At 37.0% G+C, this 15,055-nt stretch overlaps 2 protein-coding genes across 2 annotated transcripts in view; one reads left to right on the top strand and one right to left on the bottom strand.

The window, feature by feature from the left end:
* Positions 1–15,055, top strand: part of LOC110834781 (uncharacterized) — a 45,174-nt gene that overhangs the window by 5,724 nt on the left and 24,395 nt on the right. The gene's annotated exons all lie outside the window — the stretch shown is intronic.
* LOC110834768 (uncharacterized) lies at positions 3,923–14,436 on the bottom strand. Its single transcript, XM_022074250.2, has 11 exons — positions 13,396–14,436; positions 12,730–12,829; positions 11,518–11,622; positions 10,836–10,991; positions 10,267–10,324; positions 8,161–8,258; positions 7,174–8,009; positions 6,023–6,122; positions 5,514–5,618; positions 4,404–4,559; positions 3,923–4,090 (listed from the first exon to the last, which is right to left on the bottom strand). The coding sequence occupies exons 1-11, from the start codon at positions 14,421–14,423 to the stop codon at positions 4,028–4,030; spliced, it is 2,805 nt and encodes a 934-aa protein (XP_021929942.2). The 5' UTR covers positions 14,424–14,436; the 3' UTR covers positions 3,923–4,027.

Here is a 15,055-nt window from a genome sequence, read left to right as displayed (position 1 = left end):
AGTATTAATAATTTGTATTCGAAATGGTAAACTCGTATTGGTTTATCTCACGAATTCATTCTTGGGTGTGTGACCTTTCGTTCCGTTAAAGTAAATTGAAGTATAGTTAACGCGTTGATCCGAGCGAAAATCTTCATTACAATTCTAGTACAATACATTTTATGTACTATTGTACGAGAAAATATAAAATGATTAAAGGTCATGTAAGTAACAAGTCAAACCTCGTCACGAGCCAGACTGAATTTTTTTACGGGCCTTAGTTTTCCACCCTCCCCCTTTCCAAACTGTAGTCTGTACGTTTTGTTGAAATTATTTATCAAATGCCAGCGTTCTTAGAATCTGCATAAAAAGTGAAGTGGCCGTGTAATGACAAGAGAAGTTTGCAGAAGTTGTAGCGTAATACAAGAAAACTTCTTAGTAGAAGGAAACCTCCCTGTGTTAATGATTTTCGTATCTGAAAAGTTTTATCTAGTTAGCAAAGTTGTAATTCTGTTTCCCAAATGAATCACTTTTACATAATAAACGAGTGGATTCACCCAGCTGGAATATTAACCTATAATGAGGTGCGATCATAAGTTCTGCTTCAATAAAAATGCACATATCGTATGTTAGAATAACATAACGCAACAATTTCTACAGAGCAAATTAACACGGTTCTAACATCTATTATTTGAATTCTCCTCTCAGTCCAACCGCTTACGCTCATGTGATAGTTTTCTTCGTTTTTCAGTAAAAGAAACCCATGTCGTATAGTCCCAGTCCTTAACACAAGATACAGCCTCTTTTTCCCCCCAGATAATTTCTGATACATCATTCACAACCATCTCTCTCCCTGGTACATCATCAAAGTTTCGCAAAGTAACCGCGTAATATAACCTAATGACCCAGACTTTAAGACTTGCAATTTACTAGCCCGGTGACATGGAAAAATTTCTGCATTTAAAATTTAAATATGTTCTATTCATCTCGATAACTTCTAATGGCAATAAATACGATAAATGCAGGACTTCCTCGATATCTGATCAGAGTACAAATGTCGTCACTGAACGTCCAGCGTCAAATCAGAAAGTAAAAGCTTCTCCCGTACACCATTTTGTCATTATAATAGAATGAAATCTGGCGAAATATTATTTTGTATAAATTTAACATTATATAAAACTTCGGGAGCATACACTGGAGTCAGTTTTATTTGACCTCGCTGAGAAAGTCATGGGATTCATCAGTTGAATCTTGATTTAACACAAATTTTTAAATGATTAAGTTATATGATTATTCTTTTATGACGAATTTGAAATGTTGTAGAAGTAAGCGACCATGGCCCTTTTTGAGATATTATGCTGGCAATTCTTGGAGGGACGTATGAAAAGTAAAAACACCTCAGATTAGCCGACCTCCAGGTCGAGATTTGATCCCGGGGCCTCTTAAATAAAAACGCATGCTTGTTAAACGTTTAACCTCGACATTTGTGCAAACGCTTTCTTTCTGACTATCATGGTATTAGTAAGTGTGTTGTTAATAATCAGTGGTTTTCATAATTTATTTTATTAATCCATTCTAAAGTTATTGGTGGAGGCAGACAGACGCTTGTAGGTTACTGATATTTAAGCCTTCTTTTCCTTTCCGGACGGAGAAAGACTACAACCTGATATTGACTTTAAGGTTATGCATAGCCTTGACGTATACGGGGACAGGTTATTTTCTGTCCTTCGGTTTTACCCTTTCAGTATCAATTTGTATCTTAATTGCGTCATGTTTGTGTTATATCAATACATATATTTATTTTTCCAGTCTATACACAAAACTTGTTTTAAAATAATGTTGTTAAAATTATTTATAACATTTACAATATAAATTGCATTATGTTTTATTTTATGGCGCTTTTCTGTGTCGTATAATATTACATTTATCACAGCGCTTTTGATTTCGACGACATGTTTCGATGTTTACCACATCATCATCAGGCTTATCAATTCATATATTTTTAAAAACTATTGTACATTTGTGCATTGCGTTTATAGATTAAATTACATTAAATGACAACAACATCCAAGTAAACAACCCTATATTCAATGATATACAGTTCATCGACCCATTTCCATAACACTTTCTCCCTATATATATAACCACACGCGGCATACACATTTCAGTTGCAGTTTATCGTCTGTGGATATCAGACGTCCGACACATCACAATACAACCTGGTATGTTTAATTACCTTTCATTACGTTTCTATTATATTTGTATTACGTTTAAAACTTACATCCTTACACTCTTTGAATTGTTATTATATTTCCTATGTCAAAATCCATAATCACGACTTGAAAAAATTAATTTCACAGATAATGAACATCAAAATGCATACTCCAAATCAAGATGAAGACTGAAAATTAAAAATCTATAAACGCAATGCACAAATGTACAATAGTTTTTAAAAATATATGAATTGATAAGCATGATGATGATGTGATAAACATCGAAACATGTCGTCGAAATCAAAAGCGCTGTGATAAATGTAATATTATACGACACAGAAAAGCGCCATAAAATATAACATAATGCAATTTATATTGTAAATGTTATAAATAATTTTAACAACATTATTTTAAAACAAGTTTTGTGTATAGACTGGAAAAATAAATATATGTACCTTTCAGTATCGTTCTACCGCTCATGAATAATCTGGAAGATGAAAGATGTGCCCTTTTGCTGCCCCAGTTCCACAGAGACATTGTATCACCCCATTGTAACAACAACAAGGTCATTAGGTCAGTTCGAGTACATTTTTGTCGCACTTGTGATATAACAACAGTTAAGGCACACTACAGCAACGAGCAAACCCAGGTTGACATAAATAATTTAACATGAGAAAAACACACCTGCAGCAAATATTACGGAGTTCATTACTGCAAAAGAATACAGGCTTGGTGTAGGCCCGCTTGTTACTTTTATCTAATAGCATATAAGAGGTTAAAGCAAACGTCGAACTGGCCGGTGAAGAAAGTGCCGATAAACAAACCAGGTGTAAGTCAGATTGAAATCTATGCCTCCGAGATGATATTTCAGGTTCTCACAGCTGCGAATATCAAAATGCTTGTCTTCTTGGAATCAGAACCAAGTACTTGTCATGGCTATTCCTTCACATGCGCAGCCCCCTCCTTCCACGTCTCAGAGCAGAGAACATAACCTAACCTGTCCAAACCTAACTAAACCTAACCTAACCCAATGTAACGTATCATAATGCAACTTAACCAAATCCAACCTAACCGACCAGCAAAGGATCAAAAACACCACCTCTTAAGGGCTTCCACATAACCTTTCCAGGACTTCTGCAGGAATTCTCCAGCACATCACCATGACTTAAGAATTTCCGCATAACCTCTCCAGGACTTCTGCGCCACTACTCCAGGGCTTATCTAGGATTATCGTCTCTAGACTGTGTAGGCGAAAATATGGCCATTAAAATCGGACCAAATCTAGGCCTAGACTACATAACCGAATGTAGCGGCTGATTGGTTATCTCACTTGCTTCGTATTCAGGAGTTTTGGGGTTCAAATCTCGGCCCACCGACTGTCTATTCTGAATAAAGTTGTTCGTGGTTTTTCTCGGTACATCAAGCAGCATTCAGGGCTACCACCTTAAGGTAAGCGACGAACGCTACCTTTCAAATAGTTTCCAGTTCATTCATTATCCTATTATCTGATGTTTAGTGAGGTATTTATAGCGTTATTAAATAAACAAGTTCTTTTGTCGATGCTGGTTTACTGCATTGTGACGCCGGCGTTGCAACCCGGAAGACCAACATTTGCGTCTTCAACTGCCGATAGAACGTCGGTTTTAATGATAGTAAACCCGTTTAGACGAACTCTGAAAACATTTTTAGAACTATGGCAGTCTTGTAATAATAAGTTTTATTTCCATGTGTACTGACTGATTACCATCCTGTTGAATTGTGAGTAGGCGTTAACGTGTGAAGAAGCTTTGTGTTGTGCTCGCAGCTACACGATTCTAGTAAGTGGGCTGCCTTTTTCAGGCACCACCACCGTGAAGTTGCTGCAGGAGCGCCAAGTAAGAGTAGGCATTCTTCAGGAGCTGGAAAAGTAAGACGATACAATTTTTTTGAAAGTGTGGCATTTCCCATAAGCTGCGGATTAGAACTTCTGCTATATTTCAGCTGAACCCCAGGGCAAGTTTCGAATCTATAATTTCACTCAGTATGAAGCAGGAAAACTAGTCACTCACATAACAGCATACGACAGAAATGATCTGCGTTGTGACTAGCTCATTTCCCGCTAGTTAGCTCGCTGTTGCTGTGTCATACTGTCATGGCGGGTTCCACGTTAAGTGGGACATACTGTATTGCTTAAGCACAGGGACTTATCTTTACTATACCTGAGCGGCTTACCGTGGTGAATGTGGGCAGGCAAATGTCCCCGAAGAGTCCAGCTCTCACTGCAGCCGGGCGCTGTGCCCTCATGATGATCATACAGATGAACTGCTTCGCCCCGCTGGAGAGATCCTGCCATTCAGATTCGTATGCGTCTTGGTACACACGCTCGCTCTGCGAGAACACGTAATTATTTGCTGTTGTGTAATTGTTTCTTGCATAAAGTAAGCGGCGGGAAATGAAATGTGTTTAGACTAAGTAAGCTTAATAAAGTGAGGCGACAGTAAATAGGAACCACATGACTATTAAATTAATTATAATTTTTTGTAATGGCCTTGCGGAGGGCCGATCCCTCGTCCAAGGAGTCCTACCGAATGTCCATAGATCAAGCCAAATGAAAAAGTTGGGGACCCGTAAATGGTACCGGAAAATGTACAAACATTGTTAAACCGGAAAAAGAAGAAAGAAGAGAGAATTTTTTGTAATTAGGTAATTATTGACGTTTAGCTTTATTTTGAATCTAATGTTTTCTCTTCTCACATCCAGTGTTTGTAAATGACGGTCATATTCCATAAAATGTTTATATGCAGTGGGATATTTGGGCCGCGGGAAACTGATTTGGATACTTTGAAATAATTACATATAGTATACATATAAAAATATGAATAAGATTTATTGATTAAATAATATGTATGAATATATTTTAATTTATTTCAAATGATGGATATATTTCAAGTAAATGATAATAATAAAGATGGATAATTATGAACATCAAATAGAACATTTTTCGGTTGGGGTCGATTTGTAAGAAGTTGTCGCGGCCAAGTCAAACTATTTACCCCCACCACCACAATATACAAAATGAGGTTGGTGTGCCGCCATGACTCTTCGACAATATTTAGTGTGCCGCAACACTGGCTTAGAGGGACTGAAGAATACCATGAAGAACTTCAGTCAGAATGTCCTGTGTTTGGGACGAGATTTGAACTTGTCATCTTCCTAACAAGGAACGACATTTGATCAATGTGAAACGTAAATAGAGTATTTTATTAGGCGACATAAGTTTTACAAATAAAATTCTAATACTGCTGTATTTCAACATTTTCTCAATCTTTTAACGTTTTTTACCTTGTGCATGACTTCAGACCCGTACCAACAGAAGAATCCCAGTTCAAACACTGTGCATAACGAATGGAGTAAAACCCTGATGAACATCAGCCCGCTCGGTGGCATCTGTACAGGAAAAGGGATGTAAGCGGCAACCTCGTTCCTCAGCTTAGTTCATACACATTTCTTTCAAGCATCGGTGTCAGAATAAATGATAACTTTTTCCTTAGACATCTAGAACTTCCTCCGTAATTTTCAGAACATTTTCTTAAACTCAGTTTAAATTTGTTGAGATAAATTGTAATGATGGTGCGTAGTTTATTGGTTTGTAATTAGAATAACTGAACAATCTGATGATGTCTGATGCTTATGCAGTTTTCAGTACAAAGGACACGGCTGGTAGCCTGTTAAGAATTTCTTATACACTGAAAATATTGTTTCGATAGTCAAACTGTCTTACAAATTATTGTTGTAATTGATATTATAATTATTTTATTACTATTATAAAAGTCATCATCTTAGAAACTTACCACAATAACTTGAAATCCCAGCAAGCAAATCAGAATTGATGCTGTCAAGAACACGACAAAGAACATAGTGCTGAAAGCCGTATTCATGTCTGCAACATATCTGTGGAGAGATCAGCTTATTATAAGGTTTAAAAACATGTAGACCTGAAAGTGTTTTTCTACTCGTTATTCACAGCTCTTATTGGCTGTATGGTAATATGCTTATCCATTTCTTACGTCTATGTAGTGCAGTATTTATGAATAGACATATTTGTTTAATTTTAAAAGTTACATTGAACTGCATGAATGTTCGTTTCTTTGTTTCCGTCTCTTCTCCATTTATGTCTCCGAATAACGGCATACTCTAACTGAACATCGTAGTTTAGCTGTTAGCACTCCTGATTCGCATCCTGAAGATACTGTTTCGATTCACTGCCTGTTAGCCGTTATCTTAGTCGCCTTCAGTCCTTAAAAGCATATACCAGGATTGCATCTTTAGAATAGACCACGACATCGTATTTCTACGTCCTTACCACATGTCCACAATCAATTTCCCATTCGACACGTAGGCTTATAACCTAAGCAGTTGAAACTGAGTCGTTGAATATATGAAGAAGTTTGATGCCTTAAAAGAATCTTTTTGTTATATTTTAGTTTCATTTTTTTGATCTTGTTATCTTTCGGATTGTGTTTATAAATTAGTAGTCTGATTTATTCGTGTGTTCCTGAATGACTCTTTATCATTACTTTATGACATTTTTTGTTTCAATTTTTTTAAAAAATAAAGGAGGGAAGCAAATTATTAATTTCGTTGTTTTAATTGTTATACGTGGAATTTGAAACGGCGTGGGAAAGTAACCACCTTATAAAATCCTGTATTATTAAACTTTTTGAGACTCCATGTACGTTTTACGTGTAGTAGAAACTTCTGATCAGAATTAGCTCAGTAATTAACATAATGGCTAACTTGAATGAATATTCAGGTAAGTTTCTCCGAAACAGGACGTGGCCTGTTGAATTCTAATCCTGTAATCTTTCTGTAATCACAAAAACCCTGGTCTCAGTTACCAGTTTTTGGTGTTTGTCCACCTTTTCTAAATCTTCTCAACAGAAAGGCTTAGTGTTAAAACATCTACAGAAACAATGCAGTATAATCTGCGTAGTTTACTTACATGAGAAGTGAGTGGTGATGTTCGATACATTTTTTAATATACATCATGGCTTCTATTTCGTCTTGCGTGCAGGGTTTCACAGTAGATGGCCTTTGGTCTTCATCCTCCCACCCAAACTGAACAACACTATTCTGTAAAACAGTCACATCTGATGTGCTCCAGCGATTAATTTCTTTAAGATTCGTGTGGGGTTTATTTCCAACATTTTCTGTTATTACAGACAGCCTTAAGTTGTCGTTTAAGGTAAGGATTTTTATGCGGTAAGATCCTTTCTTTCTCTTTTGATATGCTCCGATGTCAAATTTCAAGCCCTTGTTCATGTTCTTAAGCGCAAGGCCGAGGAGGTCGAACTGACAGCCCGCGTAGATCATCAGAGCGACGCAGAAGGTGTCGATGCAGGCCAAACACCACGCTTCCAAAGCCGTTAGCGTGGCCTGGGCTAAGTATTCAATTTCATATTGTGGACTTTTCGTGATGTCCCAGTTCGGATACCAAGACTTAAAGGGTATGGGTCTACTACTTTGTGGTCGTGCAGTTTGATTAAAAGCGCTTTCCTGCTCCAGATCGGTTGGCGTAAATGTTAGGGGGTGCAGGATCATCGACAAGGCCGTAGTGCAATAAAGTATGATGTACCCTAGTGTCATCTTCCTCGTATAATCGATTGTTTCCCGAACAACGGATGTCTCCTCGGCCGAGAGGTTTCTGCCGTGAATGAAGAAGTTCTTGTACAAGGACAATATGAGATTTTGAATTTCTTTTTTGTATATGATGAACGTAATAAGTTTCATGCCACTTCTTATTTGAGTTAGCAGAATACTCATCACTTCAATTCCGTCCTGCAAGGTGTAATCAGCACAGATTATGAAAAGGGGAGCAGCTGCACTTACAGAAAAGAACAATCCGACCGTGAAAGTTGTGTAGCCTTTGTATAGAATATTTATCCACGTCGATGAGCTGACCTTATCGAGAGGGAAGATGGAACCCAACTTGAGAAACATGAGATTCAGATCCAAACATTCCCTCGAAACCTGTCTGTTGCCAGTAGCACTCATTGCCAAAGCTCGTCTTCTTTTGCAGAGTGTATTCTGAAAGTACAACTGACAAATTGCTCAGTTCATTTGAAAAAGTTCTTGAATAATACTTTATGCGCTAATGCTGTAACGTGAAGGAAGTTAACATCGATTAAGCTAATTACTTTACTTTCTTTACACAGAACCTGATGCGATGTTTTGTGCTGTGAATTAGTGAAATACCATGGCCATAAAAGATCTTATGTATCATGTCTTATATTTTATAAAACCAAACTTTTTACAAAGAAATTAATTAAACTATTTTCAAGGAAATAACTATCGAAGAACGCTGTTAGTGAAACTATTTTAATGTTTGTAGAACCTTTGTATTGTTTACGTATTTGAAACTTGTTCTATACAGCATACTTAATTTTTCAAGGGTATTCGAAAGTCATATTTCTCCCGATCTGTAGGAATCTAAGAGACAAAAATCATGTCCGTTTGAGGTAACATATATGTCATCGTCATGTCAAAGTCACGTCAATGTAAGTCCAAGGGTTTGCAGGATAGAGAACTTTTAATTTTTCAAGGGTATTCGAAACTCAATTTTTCAAAGGCATATATCTCCCGATCTGCAGGAATCTGAGAGACACAACTCATGTCAGTTTGAGGTAACGTATATATCATCGTCATGTCAGAGTCACGTCAATGTAAGTCTAAGGGTTTGCAGGATAGAGAACTTTTAATTTTTGAAGGCTATTCGAAAGTCAATTTTTCAAAGGCATATATCTCCCGATCTGCAGGAATCTTAGAGACACAACTCATGTCAGTTTGAGGTAACGTATATATCATCGTCATGTTAGAGTCACGTCAATGTAAGTCTAAGGGTTTGCAGGATAGAGAACTTTTAATTTTTCAAGGTTATTCGAAAGTCAATTTTTCAAAGGCATATATCTCCCGATCTGTAGGAAACTGAGAGACAAAAATCATGTCCGTTTGAGGTAACATATATGTCATCGTCATGTCAGAGTCACGTCAATGTAAGTCTAAGGGTTTGCAGGATAGAGAACTTTTAATTTTTGAAGGTTATTCGAAAGTCAATTTTTCAAAGGCATATATCTCCCGATCTGTAGGAAATCGAGAGACATAACTCATGTCAGTTTGAGGTAACATATATGTCATCGCCATGTCAAAGTCACGTCAATGTAAGTCCAAGGGTTTGCAGGATAGAGAACTTTTAAGAAGGGGAGACGACTCGTGCTGCAGGGTAGGCTACTAGCAGACCGAAAAGTCATTAGTCGATATGAAACTAATGCGTTTTATTCTAATTTACGAGATTATGTCGTTGTGTCTGCACTGGATGTTGTTCCAGTGTAACCCCTGCATTAACCCCACATCAAATTTCATTAGATATCTCGAAAAGAACTTAACGTATAAAATATTTCTATACGCTTATTTTATTGTGATATGAAATTGGAGTAGGATAGGGAATAACACACAGTTTACTTGCAAGAAACCAGGGAAGTGAATTAGTTTGGTATTAAGACTGGTTTTTTGGGATCAGAGAGATGTGGAAAGTATTTTAGTATGGAAAATGGATGGAGGTTGGTGATGCTGTGAAGATAAATGTTTTAGTGTTTAGGCATAATCATTTAACTGTGATATTCAGCGATACCTGTCTGGTGACCATGCCTAGGATAAGCTTTCAGGCAGGGACGATTGATAAGAAATATAAGCATTTGTCGAATTTATCCGCAGTAACATATATTTTCCTAAAACTTGCTCATTCATACATTGATATGTTGAGTAGACAAAAATGTGACCATTTAAGTGGGAACAACAAGTAAGGATTTTTTAGTTCTCGTGCGTAAAACCAAAAGTATTAGTTGTAGAAGGTGAAATTCTTCTGTACTGAGTGACTTCAGTCTTGCAGATAAATACTACTGGCATTTCCACATGTAGTGTTTGATTAAAGTAGCAACTGTAGTCATTCCATCTATCTGTCAGCAGTTCCTAATGCGTAAAGCATCTCTACGTGCTTTAAGCTAGAAGATTCCAGTGCGTGAGCTACATTTTCAGGCACCGTCTCCTTCGTGCATCTGTCGCAGGATTGCCAAGTATGAGTAAGCGTTCTTCATTAGCTGGAACAAGACAAAGCAAAACAGAAAATGAAAAGAAAATTTTGTGATGTGTCCGCCATATGACACGTTATTTTTAATGTTGCGTACGTCGTTGTTCTTTTTGTTTATTTGTTGCTGATAGATATCTCGTAAAATGTTACTTATCGCTTTTCGTAACAGTAAATACGTTATTTTATTGATTTAAATATCCTTTAAGGTGTCTGTTCTAAATATTTCGAACATCTGCGTTCTTTATTTACGTTTGTTTGCCATATCCCGTCTTCAGTTTCAATGTTAAATAAAAATTTCCTTATTGAATTAAATGTCAGTGTACCCTGAATAACACTTGATCTATCCAGAGTAAATACTGTTGCGTGTTCGGGAAATATACCAGTATATTCTCTATGACGTTCGTGCTCATTTAAATATTTCTTATCCGAAACACTGTTTAAATTAAAATAATGAATGAAACAGGCAAAGATGGTTTTATACAGCTAGTACAGTCGGTTCTTAGATCTCTGGAGCGGCTTACTGTGCCGAAAGTGGGCAGGCAAATGTTCCCGAAGAGTCCCGCTCTCACTGCAGCCGGGCGCTGTGCCCTCATGATGATCACAGGGATGAACTGCTTCGCCCCACTGAAAAGGTCCTGCCATGCACAGTCGTAAGCCTTTTGGTACACACGCTCGCTCTGCAAAAACACTGGAACTGTAATATTCAGCCTGCTTCCCTTATTTTTATGTACAAACGTAAGAGGGTTCACCATTGTCTGATTTTCTCTGTTCAACACCTGGCGCAGTCCGTTTTACTCCAGTAGATTTCAAACAGAGATTTTTTTCTGCTATTCTGAGCGAATTTTGAATGTTTTACGTAGACGATTTCTCAAATCACTCTTCCCCTACACCTTAAAACTCTGTTGCCATAAGAGGTGTAGTCATTTCCTAACGCCAAACAGACCATAGAGCACGATCTTGATATTTCCAAGATCATTAAATATTGTTGAAATTCAGAAATGGCCTAAGTCCCAACAGAAAACACTTTTAAGACGGAATCTGAAATTGTTGGATGGATGGATGGATCGACCAAGTGGGTTGCGTAGTAGATCTATCAGTAGAATATAAATGTTTACTGTGCGATTACTTTGTCAGATTTATTATGGAATCGTCTTTAATTCTTGAATTACTTTTAACAGGACTGTAATCTTTTTACGTTTTTACCTTGTGCATGACTTCAGACCCGTACCAGCAGAAGAAACCCAGTTCAAACACTGTGCATAACCAATGGAGTAACACCCTGACGAACATCAAACCCCTCGGTGGCTTCTGTACAGGCAAAAGAATGTAATCGGCAACCTTGTTCCAATTTATTATTATACTTAATTTGAAATATAAAGTTGTAGGACTGTAATCTCGGCATTACACTAGAGAACTAATTTACTTAAAGTACACTAATTAGTCCATACACACGTAGCGGGTTTTTATTATTTATTATTGACTGCAAATGGGTTTATACCCGGTGGCAGTGTCCTACAATAACATACAAAACAATGAGACAGAACAGAACAATGAGATACATCAACACAATGAGACAGAACACAACAATAAACAAAAGGACACAACAAAAACAATAAGACACAATAAACAATGAGATACATCAACACAGAGACAGAACAAAACAATAAACAAAAGGACACAACAAAAACAATATGACACCCAAACAATGGGATACATCAACACAATGAGACACAACAAAACAATAAACAAAGGACACAACAAAAACAATAAGACACAATAAACAATGAGATACATCAACACAGAGACAGAACAAAACAATAAACAAAAGGACACAACAAAAACAATATGACACACAAACAATGGGATACATCAACACAATGAGACACAACAAAACAATAAACAAAGGACACAACAAAAACCATAAGACACAACATACAATGAGATACATCAACACAGAGACAGAACAAAACAATAAAAAAGGACACAACAAAAACAACACATCCCACTCAAAATCAACCAACTCATAAATTACAAAACCATCCAACCTCAAGTACTTAACTTAAAAAAAAAAGAACTTAATACCACCTAGACATAAGACAATAACTGTAATGTATTACAAACGTCATGAACTGATGCACTCACACAACAATACAATGAGACACAACAATACAACATACCACACTCAAAATAAAACATCTGACACAATGTTCTCCTAACAATGTAGTGTTTTACGAGTACTCATATCTCGATAAGAGGTGAATGATTAAAAACATCACAGAGACACATTTATTTTAAATATAATAAATTCAGTAAAATACACATAGATTAGGAGCTGATTACAAATTAAGAATAAAATATTGCTAGTTTTAATACTTTTATCATTGCCATTAGACATGCCTTTATTTTAAAACTTACCACGATAACTTGAAATCCCAGTAGACAAATTAGAAGTGATGCTGTCATAAACAAGACGAAGAAAAGAGTGCTGAAGCATTTATTCATTTCCGCGACATACCTGTGGGATAATTGGCACAATATATATTGATTTAAAACACGTAAAAGCTTACTTCCGAGTAATATGGCATTGCAGATTGGAAGGAAAGAAAAAAGAAAGAAGGACAACAAGTAAAATATAGGTACGAAGAAAAGACCGGAAAGAAAGAATAAATAATGAAAGAAGGAAAGAAAGAAAAAGAGGAAAATCCAACAAAAAATAATTGCATTTGGCAATCGTAAACTTACATGTTAACTGTTAACCCTTCTGTTCTTAACTCTGTATATATGATAATTGCCTGAGTATGAAAACATATCAGATACTAAGACTTCCCCGATAAATGACAGACCCCGACCTGTCGTCAGAGAATGCGCCCAACGACATGCTGAGGTAAATAGATAAAAACTTATATAATTAAAATTTTTGATCAGAAGTGTCCGAAGACATTCAGGATTGAATATTCAGATTCTGGGATCAATGGATTGTCATCATAACATCTCTGTAAACTATAGAACCCTGGGCTGTGTTACCATTCCTCTCTGCTTTCATTTCTTATACGAACAAAGCTGTATACTCAATGTACTTACACAAGGACTGATTGATGGTGCTTGATACATTCTTTAATATAAGTTGCGGTTTCTCTTTCAACTTGCATGCAGGATTTCACCGTAGGTGGCACATGGTATCCGTCCTCCCACCCCTTGTCTTGTAAAGTACTCTCATCTGACGCCTTCAAACGACCACTGGTGCTAACATTATTTCGGATTTTACCTTCGTTTTCTTCCGGTATCACAGGCAACGTTGAGTTATTCAGAGAAAGGGTTTGTATGGGATAAGAAGCGTTTGTTCCCTTTTTATGTGCTCCAATGTCAGATTTCATGTTCTTGTTCATGTTCTTCAACGCAAGGCCAAGGAGGTCGAACTGACAGCCCGCGTAGATCATCAGAGTGACGCAGAAGGTATCAGTGCAGGACACACACCACGCTTCCAAAGCCGTTAACGTGGCCTGAACGAAGTACTCAATTTCATACTGCGGGCTCTTCGTGGTGTCCCATTTCGGATACCAGGTCTTAAAGGGCAGAATCCTGTGAGGTCCTTCTGTGTGATTAAAAGCGTCATCCTGGTCCAGATCGGTTGACTTGAAAGTGAGGGGGTGCAGGATCATTGATAAGCCAGTGATGCTGTAAAGGGTGACGTAGCCTATGGTCATGCTTCTCGCGTGGTCCATTGCTTCCCGAACAACGGATGACTCCTCGGCCGAGAGGTTTGTCCCGTGAATGTAGAAGTTTCTGTACAAGGACGTTATGAGATTTTGAATTTCTTTTTTGTATATGATGAACGTCACAATGTTCATGCCGCTTCTTATCTGAGTTATAAAAATGCTTATCAATTCGATTGCTACCTCCAAAGGGTAATCTCTGCAGAATATGTACAGGGGCGCAGAAGCAGTTAGGACTAAATAAAAAAATACTGTGATACTGATGTAGCCTTTGTATAGAATATTTATCCATGTTGATGAGCTGACATCGAGTGGGAAAACTGGACCCAACTTGAGTAACATGAGATTTAGATCCAAACATTTCGTCGGGGTCAGTTGTTTCTCAGTTCCCTTCATCGTCGGAAATGGTCTCTTTCAGTAGTTTAAAAGTAAAATTCCCAAACTGCTAGGCTGGCTAGATAAATTTTCTGCAGAATGTTATATGCTGTAACGGTACTTGAAGAAAACTGACGTCCATCAAATTACTTGCTTGAGAAACCATTTGTACCGAAACAGATGGCATGCATGTCCTATATGTTTCCAGCTGTAGGCAATGTGAAATTTATAATATTTTTGTGGGATCCGACATTTTAGAAACTATTATATGTATTAAAATACCCGAGAGATGTGTCCCTTACAATTTGTCGATTAAAGTTTAGATGGTCTTGGTATTTGACATTTTTCAGTTGGATAATTCGAAAGGAGCAGAGGCGGATCGTGTGGCTTAGAATTGGGAAAATATTTCGTGTTGAACGCAGTAGGGCTAGAAAACATTTATATCTTCATTCTAAACATTCACAACCCACCACTCTTCTTAAAATTATGAAATAATGTTTTTCCCCTCCGAAAATAAAGACGTAACTATTTTGTCATTAAAAAGAACTGAATCCATAATGGTCTACCAGGTACAAATATTTTGGTTCTGATTGCTGCATGACAGAATTTATTATATATTACTTAATCACTTGCAAGTTAATAGCTACTTCATT

The sequence above is a fragment of the Zootermopsis nevadensis genome, unplaced genomic scaffold (assembly GCF_977971745.1).
Source record: "Zootermopsis nevadensis isolate Lab colony 2312 unplaced genomic scaffold, Znev_1.0 Znev_ptg000028l, whole genome shotgun sequence".
NCBI classification, from domain to species: domain Eukaryota; kingdom Metazoa; phylum Arthropoda; class Insecta; order Blattodea; family Termopsidae; genus Zootermopsis; species Zootermopsis nevadensis.
Note: the sequence above shows the minus strand (reverse complement) of the source record. Positions and strands in the feature narration are given on the sequence as shown.